General features: G+C 41.4%; 1 protein-coding gene across 8 annotated transcripts in view; it reads left to right on the forward strand.

Moving 5' to 3' along the window:
- The window catches only part of THRB (thyroid hormone receptor beta), a 381,142-nt gene extending 371,339 nt beyond the window's left edge, over positions 1-9,803 (forward strand). For 7 of the 8 annotated variants that reach the window (XM_032162287.2, XM_032162284.2, XM_032162283.2 and 4 more), the window contains 2 exons: positions 1,109-1,367; positions 5,680-9,803. In XM_032162287.2, the coding sequence (XP_032018178.1) occupies positions 1,109-1,367; positions 5,680-5,921 (501 nt within the window). In that variant the 3' untranslated portion in view covers positions 5,922-9,803. The remainder of the gene's footprint in view (positions 1-1,108; positions 1,368-5,679) is intronic. The other variant, XM_058442394.1, reaches the window with a different exon arrangement.
- Positions 9,804-17,667: the final 7,864 nt, after the last annotated feature.

A 17,667-nucleotide genomic window follows, 5' to 3' on the forward strand; every position in this document is an offset into this window, starting at 1 on the left:
AAAAGTTATGTTTCCTTCTTCTCTTGGCATTGGATTCTGACAGATCCAGTTTCAAATCCTAGCCTCACCCATGAAACATTCATTTGACCACCCCCGCCCCCACCCAGCTTGTTACCCTCTCAGTCCCTGGATTTCCACATCTGTAAGTAATATGGAATTAGAATATTTACTTCATTGTACTGCTGTGAAGATTAAATGAGGTGATGCATGGAAATCTGGGCATGATGCCCAATTCATCAAACACACCCATTTACTAATAGCCTTCCAAACTACTTTGATAATGGCATTTAATTAAATAGTCTCCCCTTCCAGAAAATAAAATTCTTATTTTGCCTATAAGCAAAAGTATTTTTTATTATTAATGTTGCCACATTCTCACAAATCTTAATTAACAGGGTAACCAAATGAGCTTAAAAGGAGATTGCAACACTGGCAGAAAGACCCAGTGTGTTGAGTAATCCTGTGTCTAAGGTGCTGAGAAGAACACAACCTTGGGAGTCAGGAGGTCTGAATTCTGCTCTCCCCTCTGCCTTTAAGTCCCTGGGTGACTTTAGATGAAGCTTATATCTCTGGGCCTCATGGGCAACATGTATCTCTGCCAACAACCCTCTAGTTTTGTGCCAAGAGGCTCCAAGACCAAACGTGCTTCAAAAACTAAAAGGAAGCCCAGTTGCCAGCTAAACAGTAGGGTAAGCTGTTACCTATTCAAGCTACAAGACAAAAAAACAAACAAACAAAAATGGAGAGTTTAACATAAACCCTGCTCTCAAGCAGTTATCAGTTGAAGTTATAATACAAACCCCCAAACTGAGGGGTTATTAGCACAGTTTCACACACGACTGTAATAGCAGTTGGAGAACTGTATCTGTCATAAAAGCAATGCAAACTCCTGAGGTTAAAGTTGGTGAAGATTACAGCCAACTTTCAGTATGAAAAATGGTTGTTGAAAGTCTGCAGCCAAGTAGGGAAGGGAAAACCATGGGCTCAAAGAATGCAGGACAAATGCTAATCACAGAAGGTTATTCCTATTGCTTTTGAGATACTGTATGTTGTTCCTGACTGGCATTTTTCCATTTGTTCTTTGCTGACATAATCTGGTTCTTTTCAGCTGCCATGTGAAGACCAGATCATCCTCCTCAAAGGCTGCTGCATGGAGATCATGTCCCTTCGTGCTGCTGTGCGCTATGACCCAGAAAGTGAGACTTTAACCTTGAATGGGGAAATGGCAGTGACACGGGGCCAGCTGAAAAATGGGGGTCTTGGGGTGGTGTCAGACGCCATCTTTGACCTGGGCATGTCTCTGTCTTCTTTCAACCTGGATGACACTGAAGTAGCCCTCCTTCAGGCCGTCCTGCTGATGTCTTCAGGTGAGTATGCCTAGACTCGTTAGTGGGCATCCAAAGAGCTTTTGCTTGTCTGGCGCTAATTCCAATCACTTGAGTTTTCAGTCACCCTTTAGCTTCAGAAACATAGCTCACTCTTCTTCAGTAAGAAATTGCAGGTTTGCCAGTGGACTGGGAACTTAAAGGGGGGTGTCAGATGTCTGATGCTTTTTGCAGTGTCCCAGGATAGAAAGAAGCCAAAGGAGCCATCTTAAAGACTCTACGAAGTGATCCACGTTTGGTGGATACTGTGCAGCCCTCTTCGTAGTCTTTGGCCAAACATGCCTCCTTCTGGTTTGGGGTATGCCAGATACGGATGTGAGTGACCACACGATTGTGTGTTAAGTTGTGTGCGTGGAAACCATGGACGCAAGCTAGAATTTGTTCATGGCTTAGCTACAACTGAAGTTTCAGTTATCTGTTGCTAAATAGCACACCGACCCAAAACTTAGTGGCTTAAACATCCAAGATGGCTGGAGTTCAGCTGGGACATTAAACACTGGTTCAGGCCTCCCTCTATGCGGCCTTTCCTCCAGCAGGGTAGACTTCTTACTTGGCTGCTGATTTCCAAGAGAAAGAGTCCCAAGCACACGAAAACCGAAGTTGCAGATCCCATGAGGCCCAGTCTCAAATCACACAGGATCACTTCATCCACACTGGACTGGCCCAAACAAGTCTGAGTGCCAGCCAGGACTCAACAGGCCCCTGTAGATGGGAGGATAGCACAGAATGGGCAGCCGTCTGTAAGCCACTACACATCAAACCCTTTCAGGGAAGATAGTTTTAAATAGAAGTGGTTTCAGAGTCCTCTGCATTTTCAGGGCACCCAAGCGTAGCTGTGCTTTGGCACTTGTCACTCTGCATTGTAACCACCTGCTTCACTTGTCCACGTAAGTCCCTGTGGACTTTTTTTTTTTTTTTTGAGGACATAGATGTGTCTAATTGTACATCTGGCACCTAGGCCAGTGTTCAGCAGAATTCAAGAAATGCTTATTGGATAAATGGCTGAATATGTGGGTAAAATATCAGTCACAAGTATATCAAGAATTCTTTGTAGAGTTGCTGCTTCCTGGTTAACTCAGTAGGATTTTTTTTTTTTTAACCTGAGACAGGGTCTTGCTCTGTTGCCCAGGCTGGAGTGCCGTGGTGTAAACATAGCTCATCGCAAGCTTGACCTGCTGGGCTCAAGAGATTCTCCTGCCTCAGCCTCTCCAAGCACACACCACCACCCCTGGCTAATTTTTTATTGTTTTGTAGAGAGAAACAGGTCTCACTATGTTGCCCAGGCTGGTCTTGAACTCCTGGGCTCAAGTGATCTTCTCACCTCAGCCTCCCAAAGTGCTGGGATTATAGGCATGAGCTACCATGCCTGGCCTAGAATTCTTTTTTTAAAGCTGGTCTAGAAATGTACTTACTATAGGAAATTTAGATATGGCAGACTTTTTAAAAAGAAATAATTCTTTTTATTATGGAAAATTTCAAGGGTAAGTAGATAGAATAGCATCATGAACTCCTGTGTACACTGTGGCACACAGACTCCAAACCAGCCTCCCACACTCCCCACCTCCTAGTGTTCACACCCTGGATAATCTCCTGTCCTTCAGTGTGTGCAGGACCCGTACCTTGCTTCTAACCAAGAGAATATGGCAAATTTGATGTCACCCCCTTGTGATTACACTACATAATCTAAGATTCCCTCTTGCTGGCAGACTTGCTCTAGGGACTCTCCGTGCCAGCTTCATGAGGTAAACCGCCATATGGGGAAAGTTTGCATGACAGGAGCTATAGATGACCTCTAGGGCTGAAGGTGGTCTCCAGTGACAGCCAGCAAGAAATGGGGCCCACAGTCGTTCAGGAGAATTATTCTCAAAGAAATAAAATTTATAGCTTATCCAAGGACTCCTTGTGTGACTTTGGGTGACCCCTAGCTTCTCTGGGCTTCAGTGACCTTTAAAATGAAGAAATTAAGCTACATACACGGGAATTATATTTCTGGAGGGACTCGTGGTAATTTTTTTAGCTGAGATTTTAGAGGTACAAAACAGTTTTAAATAATGTTGAATCACACCATGAGAAAGCTATTTCTTTGACAGTTTTCCTCCTGGTTATATCTCCTTCCAAATAAGGCAAGGAGAGAGATTCGGTGTGGTGCTAGTCTGCCTTTAACACCTCTCTTGACACTTAATGTTCCTTTTTAACAAAGAGAGAGTGGATCTCAGGAGCAATGTTCAACCAGAACCTTCAGCTCCAAAGTAACAAAGGCTTTTGCCATGCATCCACTTTTGTGGTTATCTTCTTAATTATGTCAAAAGGATTTTTATTACTGAATAATAAGATGTTTCCTCTGTAGTGGGTCAGTTTAACAGATTATTAAGCAAATTAAAAGGAGCAGTAGGTGAATGTGATGCCAAACACTATCAAACACCAAACTGAATGATTCTTCCCAGTTCTCTCATGTTGTGAGGCTGACAATGCCTGACAGCTACAGGACAGCTTAACTTTTCACAATCCGCCCTCCCTAGTGATGTGGAACCTCTTCATTAATACTGCCAGGACTAGAAAAATATTACAAGACATTGTGCATTTGGCAAATGATAGCTGCCTATCAGGGCCCCAAGTCTCCAATTCCTCTGCAGCCTGATGTTCTAAGCCCCATGTTTTGTGTGCCATTTCAGTTACACAGTATCTTAGACTTTTTCTTCAAAGACTTTTCCAAGAGCCACTACTTCTAAGTTCCTTGGTCCCACAGTGCAAAGAGAAAAAATGAAAATGATCTGAAAGACATTTAAGAACTTTTGTCTTAAGGAGTTAAAATGGTCTTCAGTCTTTAAAATGTTTCTCTCTTCACAAACCTGTTCAGTGTGATTCAAGCATCATTGAAATGTCAATTCGTACTCGCTATGTCATTTATGTGACCATCTCATCTTTATCTCTTTGATGCCACAAAACCCACATTATATTTTTCCCTTTGAAAGAATACATCCAAAGCAATAATATGTTGATCTTCTATTTGGGTCAAAAATTAAAGTATCCTGTAGAAAATTCTTGCACACTCAAAGAAAGAGAAGATAGGGAGACGGAGAGAGGGAGAACCAGCAAATCCGCAGAGCAGCTTCATCAAATACGAAGGAAAACACAAGATAAAAACACACCAATTGCCATTTGTGCTAAATAGGGGATTCCAAAAGCCCATATGGTTTGTTAGTTTGTTTAGACTTAGAAGGGTGAATTGAGACATTAGCCCTGATCCTTCCTTTCCAATGAAGCAGAACCCTGTTTAGATTCCTACTGATACAGACACCTCAATAATTGGACCTTTGAAGTGTGAATTCATTTGATCAGAGCCACAGAGAACAAACTGAAGAGAACTTAGCAGGGGCATGTTGGGCCTCCTGGAGCTATTTGAGGAATTCATCCAGGTTTATAGATTATTTTTGTCACCCAAGTGTCTGCAGCCCAACTATTCCCCAGTTGTCCAGCCTCCTTGTGTCATCCCATTGTTTATCACTTTTGGAAACTGACTTGAGCCTTTCCCACATACTTTGGGAAGCCCAGTAGTCTGCGCAGGACTTGGGAAGATTTCCTGGGCTTTCCAGGGTCCCGGTGTCTTCTCACTCCACCTCCCACTGTAGCTGTTCTCTTCTCTGCATGGGGTGACTCTGGCACAGCTCCCCTCCCCTTTTCTTTTCATTTCAATTCCAAAATCATGACTAATACAAGGCTGCTACTGGTAGCAATTTTACTAAAGGCATAAGGGAAGGGAAGGGAAAGGCCGGTTCATTGCAGCCTGGAAGACAACACAAAATTAAACATGCTGTTTCTTGGTCCTCAAGGAAATGTCTTACTATTCCGCATTCCTCCTTTGGCCTCAGGCCTGCTGCAATGTCCCCAGTCCCTTCATATATCTCCCCCTTCTATGCATGTCCATGCTCATCCTCTCCTCTCTGCCAGGCAGCCAGTGAAAATTCAAAATTGTTCCCCTCATCTTGCAGAATATTTCAGCTATGTCAGCCTTCTCCTTCTGTACCCTAGGAGGGAGGCATCACCTTTCACACTCAAGGTGATCTGTCTAAACAGAGATATTTATCTGAACAAAGTACTGCCTCTCTTCATATAAATGATGCCACTCCCCTGGTACCTGGTCCCTGGAGCACCAGAGTTCATGCTGCATCCATGCTCATGGCTAAGAGGGAAGACCCTAGATCTGCCCGCCCCCCACTAAAGGCCTGGAATTGGACAAAGCAAGCCTTCCCCCTTCCATCTCTGAATCAATGTCCATCTTCTCTCTTCCCCACAGATCGCCCGGGGCTTGCCTGTGTTGAGAGAATAGAAAAGTACCAAGATAGTTTCCTGCTGGCCTTTGAACACTATATCAATTACCGAAAACACCACGTGACACACTTTTGGCCAAAACTCCTGATGAAGGTGACAGACCTGCGGATGATAGGAGCCTGCCATGCCAGCCGCTTCCTGCACATGAAGGTGGAATGCCCCACGGAACTCTTCCCCCCTTTGTTCTTGGAAGTGTTTGAGGATTAGACTGACTGGATTCATTCTCATAATTCCTACAGTACTACTGGGTGTCATTTCATTCCATTGCCTAGCTCTTTTTTGTTTCTTTGTGTTGGGAGGGATTATTTGGGAGGGAAAAGGGAAGTAGTCCTTGGCATAGACATGGATGAAATTTCCCCTTGAATGCGGGTACTTGAAACTATTGCATTTCGTTCTCCGGTCCTGTGATGTGAATGCTCTGAAAGTTTTATGGTTGTGGAGGTGGGGTGGGGGACAATCATTAACTCACCAGCACCAAGCATCACCAGCTCCCACCCATCCCTGGTCCAAGACTTGAGTCAGCAAAATGGCGCTGCAGGACACTAAAGAAGCCTTAAAACCAAGATAATACGACCACCTCCACCCAATCCTGATGTTCGCAGGGCTGAAGTTAGCAGAGCACAGACCACCTTTAGTTAGATGTGGCTTTCAGCCTTTTAGGGAAAGACTCAAACAAATTTTCATCTATTCAAGAGCATGCTGTTTCCAGCACTCTTTATGGTCTCCTAGGAGCATAACTTGGAATGTACAGGAATATTTGTGTCCTAAAAAAATCAGCTGCCCTTCCAATATCATTTTTATAACCTTATGATTTAATTCAAGTTATACAAGGGTGTGACTCAAGGATGTGCAGGTATTGACTGGTTGAGGCCAACAAGGAAAATAATTTTTTTCAGTGAGCCCAGAGAAATTAGAAATCTTCACCAATGTCAGCGACTCCATGGTTTCCAAAAATTCACACAGTATTACCTCACAGTAGGAAGGCTTCTTTCCCATTTAGGCTCAGCGAACAGTTTTACAGAAATCAAACCTATTTACAGGGTGGCACCCCTTTTCTGATCTGTCACCTCCCAAGCTCCTGAAGTTCTTTATCCAGGTTGTATCTTTGCTGAGCTGACAACAGATTTCTCTATGGATCAAATATTCTAATCAAGGAAAGATACGGTGAAATTTCGGTCTTCTTCTGGAGAAATTCTGAGGTGAGATTAGTGCAGCTACATTCTGAGTTGAAGGCAATGCAGTGTTCTGAGGGCCCCCCTTTGTGTCCTGATGGCTGAAGGATGCTTCCTTCTGGTTAGATCCTCAAGCTCCTTGCCTCATTGACAAATGTCTCCTAGTCCCCTTTTCCCCTTTGACTCTGAGGAACTAAATAGCTTGACTATCTCTAAACAGAGACTGGCCCTGCCACTGACCCTCCTGTCCCTCTTATAGCACACCCTGACAGATACTCAATAGAAAACACCTGCAGACCACGTGCACACTTACCTTTGCTGCCCAACCTGCCTCCCCAATGGCCCATGCTAGAATAGCTTGTGCCCAGAAAAGAAACGGTGACACTTCATCTCTTCAGTGTCAGAAAATGGGCACAGCATGTACCCATGCAATTGAATGTATCTCATTCTCCACTGGCATAGTAGATATAAACTATTCCTTTGCCTACCTTTTACTGCCTTATCCTGGAAATACTGGGGAAAATAAGCCATATCAGTGAGATTTACCTAAAAACAAAGGAAGGAAAGTCACTGTGAAAACCAAGTAGATGCATTTTATAAGTTTGGTGGAGCATAACTGGCCCAGAAGTCTGGGTGCCTGAGTTCTAGTTCATGCTCTATCAACTGGTAGATGTGTAATTCTAGGTCTTGGTTTTCTTACCTGATGAATAAGTCATGATCTCTAAAACCCTTCCTGCCCTTAATATTGTCTGAATTTCAACGGGAAAAAAAATCTGGTTCCTTTGATTTTTTTTAACACTTAAATTCCTAACTTTATTAGACAAGAAGTATGGCCCACTTAACAGTTAAGGAACGTAAATTTGGTATTGACTCGAAATAATAATTTGACACAATACTAGTCAACCATTTAGAGGCCTTGGAAAAAGAAGAGGAACAGCACTGAAAATTCCAAGTATGATTGGAAATCATCTGGGAGCGGGGAATTAAATATTCAATGCATGAAAGCAATTGTACTGGCTTCTGGGAAAAAGGAAACAAGAACATTGCTATGGAACTTGTTACCCAGAGAAAGGAAGTGAAAAGACTTACAATTATAAGCACGAAATTCATTGGCAGATTACCTGCTTTATCTACAGACAGATTGTTTTGGGATTTGGTTTTGTCTAGGCAGCCTCTGACCAGGCTCCTTAAGTGCTTGCTCTGCTAATATTTCAGCTTCCTCTCTTGACTCCTTGAGGAACCAACCGCTCTTTGGAAGACAAACACTTAGCCACCTCTGCGCTCCAGGGTAACCCTGAGAAGCTCTGCTGTCTGGGGCAAGCTTTCTTTCCAAAGGGAATGAGAGGAAGGCAAGCAGGCAGGTCCTGCAGCATCAGGCCTTCTGGGAAAAGTTTCCTCATTTTGTTTGACAGGGTCCTCAGTACATCAGAAACCCAGATTTGAATATAAGTTCAGAGCCTGATCTCAAGCTAAATCAGAATGCTTTGGGGACTAACCATGATCAAGAATTGGCCAAATAGTATGGCATATAAACAGCCATCCAGCCAGCTGCAAGTAAAGGAACGTTTGATCCTTGGCACCTTAAATGATTGCCTTCAATAGGCAAACTGCTGGTCTGGAAATCTCGTTGAAGGCTGAATACTTCACGCGGAGTAGGACAAGCCTTAGCCCACTTCAGGTTGAAAGGAAAGGCCATAGGACTCAAAAGATAATGACTCTGAAACTAAACTCCTTCCTTCTCAAGCTGACAGAGGTACTTAGTGCATCTCAAGACTCCATCTCATAAAACTCATTTGTGAGGGATTTGCTCTAGATTTTTCTAAACATTTTTTCATCTATTGTCCAGACTTGCAAATCCAGTGTGGACCTGATGGAGACACCCTTCACACCTGTGCTCCCATCCCCTCGGCAGGGAGACGTCTCAGTAGAGGAGAACACACCCGTTATGCTGGGATTTGTATTTATAAATCACTTCCCTTTTAGGGATGAGCGGTGTGGGGCGTGTGTGCGTGTGAGTGTGCGCGTGCGTGTGTGACCCTCAAGTGTACTTTGCTCTTCAATTTAGACGTGCAGTATTTCCAGAAACAATGAAAAAAGTAAGATGTTTTCTTCTTTACGATTCTGCTCAAAACACCACGTGCCGCCTCAGAGCTTTTTCTAGAGCCTCGGTCCTCAATGACGCGCTTGACCTGTTGATGCCTCAGCCCTGCGAAGCCCCTCACCTGTGCCCCGGGCGACAGCTCTTCAGTGTGCAGTGCAGGCCTGGGGTGGACTGCCAGGCCTTCGCTCTGTGCCAGCAACGCCGTTCTTGTTGCTCCTCCATGAACAGGGGGTACAAGCCCTGGCCCCTCCTCGACACTAAGCCCCCCACAGACTCAGCCTCCGAGGAACCGCTGAGCACCCTTGAAGCATGTCATTGTCAGTGATACCTTTTTATTCTATGGAACTCTAACCTATTCGTGTCATATTGACCTTTTGCTGCATGAGTCATAAATTATGAAATCAGTCTTACGGTTTTTGAAATGTAGCCAGCATTTGTAAGGCTAAACCTTTTTCATGAACTGAATTTAAGTGAATAACCAAGCCACAGTTCCTCTTCAAATGGAGAGTGATGATCGACATTTGAATCTCTTTGCCCTTTCCAACGGCTACGGCATCAGGTTCTAAAATAAGCTCGTAATTTTTCCTGTTATTTTAATAATATGGAAATATTAGCATAGTGTTTCTTTTGATAGTGATAGACTATAATCCATATTTAAATTTTATAGAGAAGAAATTTTATTGTACTGTGATGTAGATATTTATTATCCAGGTAAGGATTTGCCCGGTGTGTATTTTTTACAATTCAGACATTTTACTTTAATCTTTAAAAAAAAAAAATACATTAAAAACACACTCAAAAAAAAAAAAAAAAAAACAGACTGGGGGAAAAAAGGTTTGGCCTTATCACAGAATTTTTACTGTGCTGTATAAATGTTTGCAAATGCGAAAAGTGTGCATTTATAGTGTGTTTCCACATTAATTAATGCCGCCTTCAAGAGCAATATTGTGCAGGTAAAACGCTGTTTGTGGCTTTCTGTTGCACAGTTAAAGCTGACCCACCCTATGCACAAGACAATCAAATATAAATCTGTCCTCCTCGGGATGCAGATAATACTCATGTAAATTATGGAGCACAATGTAAGACAAAAGGAGACACTTTACATATGTATTGTTGGTACCGAAGTTATCAGGGCATGAATGAGCTGATGTGACATTATGCCACTTCTTTCTTTTGGTTCTCCCTTATTAACTTGGCATTTTTAATTTGACCATAGAGCCAAATTAGTTCTCCATGCTTTCCTCATAGAAAATCTTTTTTTTCCCATAATGTTTTCATGCCCTGAGAATCAGAAAAATATTACAGAATAGAAAAAGATTTACAGTCATTGGAAGATTTGTGTTTTGCAAACAGTGTTAAGTGATATTGCTAGATGGTGATATTTTTTTCAGCCTAAAACTCTGTTGAAATCTGTGATCAAAATGTTTTAAACTATCCAAAAAAAATTTGTATATTTGGGAAAAATGGATTTTTACATAGCTTTTGTATGCAGATATAAAACTGTAATTATGAATATAGTGGGCGTAGATAAACTCATAAGCTTAAATTCTAAAAAAGAAAAAGCTTATAACAGATATACTTTCCTGTCTCTTTCTTTAAATATTATTATTTTCTACATAGGCAAAGAGTTGCCTGCTCTTCTCACTTCAGCTGCTGCCAAAAGACGGAACCAAGGATGTAAGGACATTTATTTCATAAATAAACATCTACTAGAATAAGCAAATTTACTTGAGAAGAAAGTATGGAGGGAGAGAAGAAACTAAGTAAAATGCTGATGGGGGGTTAGCTCTTTGGAAGGGGCCACAAAGATGAAGGGAGGAGAGAGGTAAAGTTTTGCAGCTCAAGGACAACATTCATCTTCTCATCTCAAATTATTCAGGAATATTACTAATGGAATTATATTAACATCAGCTGCCAACATATATCTCAATCTCAGTTGTCCTGAACACATGTTAACTGAGATTCTTTCTATGACAAGTAACAAAAAGCTAACTCAAACTGACTTAAGCATAAAGCTAATTATTGACTTTAATACCTGGGAAATCTAGGGTATTTGCATACAAAAGCTTCAGACATGGCTGGATCTGGGTGCACTTACTCAGTATTCTCAGGAAGCTCCTTTCTTTATCTTGTCATTCATGTAGACTTAACATTCACATGGTCTTTCACCTTATGGTGGCCTCCAATAGTTCCAGGATTAGCTTTACAGCTCCAAATATAGTGAAAAGAGAATTTCTTTTCTCCAACAACTCTAATGAAAATTCTGGCCTAATTCTCATTGGCCCAGGTTGAGTCATGTGCCCATTCCTGAGCCAATCACTGTGGTGAGGAAGACAGGTGCATAACCAACCTTATCCTCAGGAATCCTGGAACTGGGTGAGGGGAAAGAGGGACAGTCAGCCTCATCTAAACTATGGACTGAGAGTTGAGGCAAGATGATTCCTCAAAGAAAATTCTAAGCCTTGCTGCTATAAGTGGAGGAGAATGGTGGGCAAGCAAAAGCAACCAGTGCCCACACCAAAGGTAAGTCTAAAACCACATCCCATTTCAGTACGGCAAGTGGTTCTCCTTCACACAGAGGAAGCTCAGCTCAAAGTGTTTATTTGGCCAGGACATGAACCAAATAAACACTTTCCAAAAAAAGTGTTTGATCGCATTCTTCCTGGTTCGTGAAAACACCAGTTCAGGTCAGATGGGGCAAGCATCATTATTTCCCTAGACTAGGTCAGTTCAGAGTACTATTTTCTGAGTTTTTCCACACTCTATTCAAATGACTAAGATTAACCTTTATATATTTATCTCTTTTCTACATTATGTACCTCCCAACTGCATCCCAATGAACATATTTCCCTCCTCCAAGAAATTACTGGATTCATTTATTGTGGAGAGCTGGAACATATATATTCCAGCTAGGAACAATTCTTAACCCCTTTATACAGGCAAAGCCAGAAGCTGTTGTCATGTCACAAACCTGGAAAAATCTAATAATCTATGAAGAGAAGCCAGAGGACAAAGTTGGTTTGCTTCTCCCCCCTCAAGATGACAGTTCACTCTGGTTTTTATGTTTAGACACTCAGGGCACCATAGCTTTGTAAATAAGTGGAATCGTCATTAGGTTTATGTACACAAATTCTGACACATTAAATGTTGTCTAAACCAAAGCAAAACTTAGTAGAACTACTGAAATGCAGAATGTTACAGATACCATTTGAGCATGTATCTCAAGAGAATTCACTGACTACTTGAAAAGTGCCATATTATACTCTTTAAAGACAATCTACCTACACCATACACTGATGAAATCATAAATGAAGTCTGTATCTGTACAGTGATATTGCCTGGAGGCTATACTAAAATGAGAAGAGAATTGCCTTAGCCTAGGTTCCCCAGAAAGCAAAGTTCATGCTGCAATTTCATTAGGCATTATAGCTCCCGAGGAAGAAGGAGTGGAGGCAAAAGTGAATGAGGCATAGAAGAAAAGAGAATAAATATAAAGTGCTTTGCTAAGTTGGCCACACTTAGTACCAAACACAACTGAGTACTCAATTGTGTAAGACCATCTTCTAAGGGGCCATATGAACTAAACTGATCTGGTGCAGTGGCTCATGCCTGTAACCCCAGCACCTTGGGAGTCCAAGGCGGGTGGATCACAAGGTCAAGAGTTCGTGACCAGCCTGACCAATATGGTGAAACCCTGTCTCTACTAAAAATACAAGAAAAAATTAGCCAGGCATGGTGGTGCACACCTGTAATCCCAGCTACACGGGAGGCTGAGGCAGGAGAATTGCTTGAACCCAGGAGGTGGAGGTTGCAGTGAGCCAAGATCATGCCACTGCACTCCGGCCTAGGCAACAGAGCAAGACTCCATCTCAAAAAAAATAAAAATAAAAAAGAAAGAATTTATCTACTGGTTCTCCCATTATCAAAAATAGGGCTAACTTCCCTCCATGTCTAGGTTATATGTACCTGGCCACAAAGCAGGTCCCGTGGTGCTTCATGCTTCAGGAGCTAAAGCAATCCCGCACGTGGGGAAACTTGGTCTATACTTCCACAGATGGGCATACCCCACCTATACTGGTTGGCAGATCAGGTGGCAAGTGGGGTGAAACAAGTGGCCCTGGGCCCTGAGGAGATAAGTGGAACTTAGAGGCTCTGCAATTTTCTGATACAAGGGCTCCTTCAGCCAACAAGTTCTTCCAATTATCTGGACATGGGCGGTCAGGTTCCAAAGAGAATCATGAAGCTCAATAGACAATCAAACTTAAATTTCACTGTACCATGGACCTGCCTGTATAGGGGCTTTTAATGTAATATAAACTGGTCATGTAAATTAATTGTCCTCTTAGTTACATTTTCTTACAGTAAAAAATTAAATACATGTAAACTAATCTTTTAATTACACTACCTTAGTTTTTCTTGTAGCTGTTTCATTTCAAGGGCAATTTTTTCTATATGAATATCTATCTAAAAAGTTTTATAGAAGCCAATAAAATTTTTTTATTTTTCCATATAAAACTTCACTTGGTATAGACATTTTTGGAAACAATGCGTATGAAGAGTAAAGTCAGAGGAAGTTGAAATAAACACTCCTTTTCTTTCAGGACAGACTGATAATGTCCTGTATATTTTGTTTTAACTTTCTTGTACATAACACCAATAGCAATGAGGAAGATGCATATAGAATAAGACATCTTCAAGTTACAAATCAGAAAATTCTTATGCCCACAAATCCCAATGGATACAGAGATATGAAAAACATTCCTCAGTTTTCCCTAAGTCCTAGAAAGAGGCTGTAGTCTTATTTGTTGCAGATATTCAGGTGGGTTTGCATTCCAAGGATTTTACGATTTCTCCAGTGGGAGTTTTTAGCTCTAAAGAGATCTTTTAGGATATCTTTCCACTATGTAAAGTCAAGGCCAAGTAGATTCTGTGTAATAAATTACATCAAAAGATGAATAACCTGCCAGGTGCAATGGCTTATGTAACCCCAACACTTTGGGATGCTGAGATGGGAACATCGTTTGAGACCAGGAATTTGAGACCAGCCTGGACAACATAGCAAGACCCCTGTCTCTACAAAAAATTCTAAGAAAAAAATTCACCGGGCATGGTAGCATGCATCTGTAGTTAGCTACTTAGAAGGTTGAGTCAAGAGAATCCTTTGTGCCCAGTTCGGGGCTTTAGGGCGCTATGATCATACCACTGCACTCCAGCCTGTGTGACAGAGTGAGACTCTGTCTCTTAATAAATAAATAATAAAATAAGATGAAGAATTTGAGATCACCAAAGATTTTTCATTAGTAAGTGAACTACTTTGTGAGAATCCAGTTGAACATTTCAGAAAATTCACCTCCGTTTTCCCCAGCACTTCGACAAAAGTTCCATTCATTGTTACTTTCCACTCAAGAGTCCCAGCAACCACCCCAAAGGATATGCTAGGTGTTTGTGCTGCCTCCCAGAATTCTTCACTATCTTGTTGGAGTACGTAATAATCGCCCAGCATGTAATGAACACCTACTCTATGCCAGGAATCATACTAGACCCTTTATATTACCTCTAATCCTCCAAACAAATATGGAAGTAGGTGTTAGTATTCTCATTTGACAATAGGGACATGGGACTCAGTGCGAATGGACAACTTATCTAAGATGACACCATTACCAATTGTCAGAGATCTTGGGGTTCCAAGACCCGTGTTCTTTTTACAACCTGCACTGAGACCAGGGTAAATAAAGCCTTAGCCCCTTACAAAAACAAAAAAGCAAGTCTGCTCTGGAAATGTTTGTCATTTCCCTTCCTAAAAGGTTCACCTACTCTAATGCAAAAAAAAAAAAAAAAAAGTACATTATAAAGGAAGGTTACCTGACCTCTCATTAGATTGTGTCCATTGCAAAACCACTCATTAGTGTTGCAACATAAAATGTAATTTCTCTTTGTAGGACCTATGTATAACCCAGCTGGCTACTACATATGTCAGTCTGACAAGAAGACATTTAGTTTGCTAAGCATTTGAGGGTCTGATCAAGTTTTGGGAGAGCCAAATTGCTCTGCATGATTGAAAAAGAATTTACAGTAATGGAGGTTGGAGGTGGGGAGGGCAAGCAAACAAGATGACAGAAATACTTATGTTTCAAGATGTGACACCATACTGTAGCTCTCTCAACTTTAGATAATCAACTTATTAGCAAATGCATGATGCAGATGAATTTCTTGTGGAAACAAATGAAAAAAGCTAGAGCTACATGAAGAGAGGGCTCTAGCTGACATCTGGTAGACACGTTTACTTAAGACTGTACTTAGATGTGGGAATAAATTAGTAAATTGAAGGTTCTTGTGGAATTTTCCACAGGAAAGCAATAATAAAAGCCCAACTTTCGCTCACACCTGCAATTAAAGGAAAACAACGTCTTAAACAAAATATAGCAAAACAAATTCAGATCCATCAGAAAGAGAATTTTTATGATAAGATATTTGCAATATCTGAAATGTCACAAAATTAACTTCAGGAATATGCAGGTAGATTTTGCAAATCAACAAGAAAAATACATAAAATCCCATAGTAAAATAGAATATTCACAGAAGGAGAGGCTCAAATGGCTAACAAGTATATGAAGAGATCCCCCACCTCATGAGTAATCAGAAATATGAAAACTGACATCGCTCTATACCCACAGATTAGGTAGACAGAAAATATCAAGCATTAACAGGAATGTAAAAAGATAAGGACCCCATCTCCCGCTAGTGAGAGTGTAAATTGGTTCACCCCATTTTTCCTAGAGCCAGGATTCCCATTCTGGGAAAATACCCCAAGCTCTTACAGAGACCTATAGGCGTAGGAATCCTAGCATCACCTACTTTGCAATATTAGGGAGCTGAGTTCAGACAAGGCAAGAGGAGATAAATACTGGGTGGAGGGATACCTACCACGGAAATCACTGCAGCATAGAAAGCATTGAAATAGACCTGCATATTGAAACTTGTAAAAACAACAACAAAACAAAAAGATCCATAACACAATACTATTTATATAAACTGCAAACACAAAGGAATACCATACATTTTGCATGGAATCATATATAACCAAGGACATACATCAAGCACTTTACACTGGGTGCCTGTATAGAAGAGATGAAGGGAAAAAAATGAAATAAATTGTAGCCATCATAAAATACGGAGTATGATTATCTCAAGCCCCTGCAGCTAAGGCCATTCCCCCACAAAACTGCCAGGTTTTAACCATCTCTTTACTATCTCTTCCCTGAGTCACCCATGTTGTAGCAGTTACTGCAAGAAAATGGACATTAAATGATTGGATAACAGAATCCTGGGTGAGAAGCACAATCTGTGGCCTTGGAGCCAGGAAGATGACATTAAAAATGGCCTGAAGATGACATGGGAAGAAAAGAGAGAAAAAAAAAGAGAAAGCAGTAGACAGTCCTGGTTGATAGATGGTCTTCCAGCCACAGAATCTATTTTTCCAATCAACAATATTGAACGTGAAACTCCAATATGTAAGAGAGAAAAGGCCATTCAGCCACCCCAAAGTCCCCAAAGTATATCTGTCTCTAGGGATCCCTAAATCTCCAGTAGAGTTCTGGAAACCTCTGATCTAGAAATTCTTATATGTTTAAGCCAAGCCTAGGTGCTGAGTGTGTGAGTCGACTTTATTCAAAGGGCCAGAGTACAGCCACTAAGTCTCCTTTGCATCATCGCCAGTCTACAGAGACACTGGACCTAACGCTATGCTGCCTGGGACGAGGATGAGGAAACCTGAGAGACAGTCTTTGCTGCCACTACTCCTACTTTATCCTCTGAAATCCAATTAAGACATTTGTCTTTCATTTTTATGGGACTGGTATTGAATGTTCAATTTGTTTGTGTCACGTATGTGGGTTAAGCAAATTTAAACTATCTCTGTCTCTTCCTAGTTTCCCCCAGTCCAGAGGCTTATGAACTAGTACCCAACCCATTTCATATGGGGAATGACCCAAGGAATTGGGAACAGTTAGCCTGTAGAAGACTTGAGATGGCATTCTAGCTCACACCCAAGCTAGCTGCCAGGTGGAACAGAAAATCAATTTGTTCTGTGCTGCTTCCAAAAAGCATAGCCAGGATTAATGAATGGATAAATGGATACTACTCAGAAGTCAATATCAGCTCAAAAGAAGGAAGAATTATATCGCACTTAACTGCCTACAAATGGAAATAATGAGTTCCCCCATCACTCAAGATGTTCAAGCAAAGACTGAAATATCCTGACAACGAGGTTGTAAGAAGGCTGGAATCTCAAATAAATGACCTCTCAGATCTGCTTCAGCCCCAGGTTGTATCATGACCATGACCATGTCCTCAGGGATCAGCTTTTAGGCTGTCTCTGCTGCTGTATTTTATATTCTCTACAAGGAAACATGTGAGATCAACCTCAGTTAGATTTGACTTCTGGTGCCACTTACTTTGAATGTATAATCATTTCCTGCAAAAGCAGATGAGCCAGTAAAATAGTCTACCATCTGCCTCTCCATGCTTTTTTTTCAATAACCATTCCACTAGCTCCTGAGAAAACCTTCTCTGTGCAGCCATGAATCAGACAAGCTGATTTGAAACCATTATCAGAGAGAATGATATGCCAGAATCAAAGAGCAACTCTAAAGTGAGAAAAAATATAGAAAACAAATTCTAG

This window comes from Hylobates moloch, unplaced genomic scaffold, assembly GCF_009828535.3.
Source record: "Hylobates moloch isolate HMO894 unplaced genomic scaffold, HMol_V3 SCAFFOLD_8, whole genome shotgun sequence".
NCBI classification, from domain to species: domain Eukaryota; kingdom Metazoa; phylum Chordata; class Mammalia; order Primates; family Hylobatidae; genus Hylobates; species Hylobates moloch.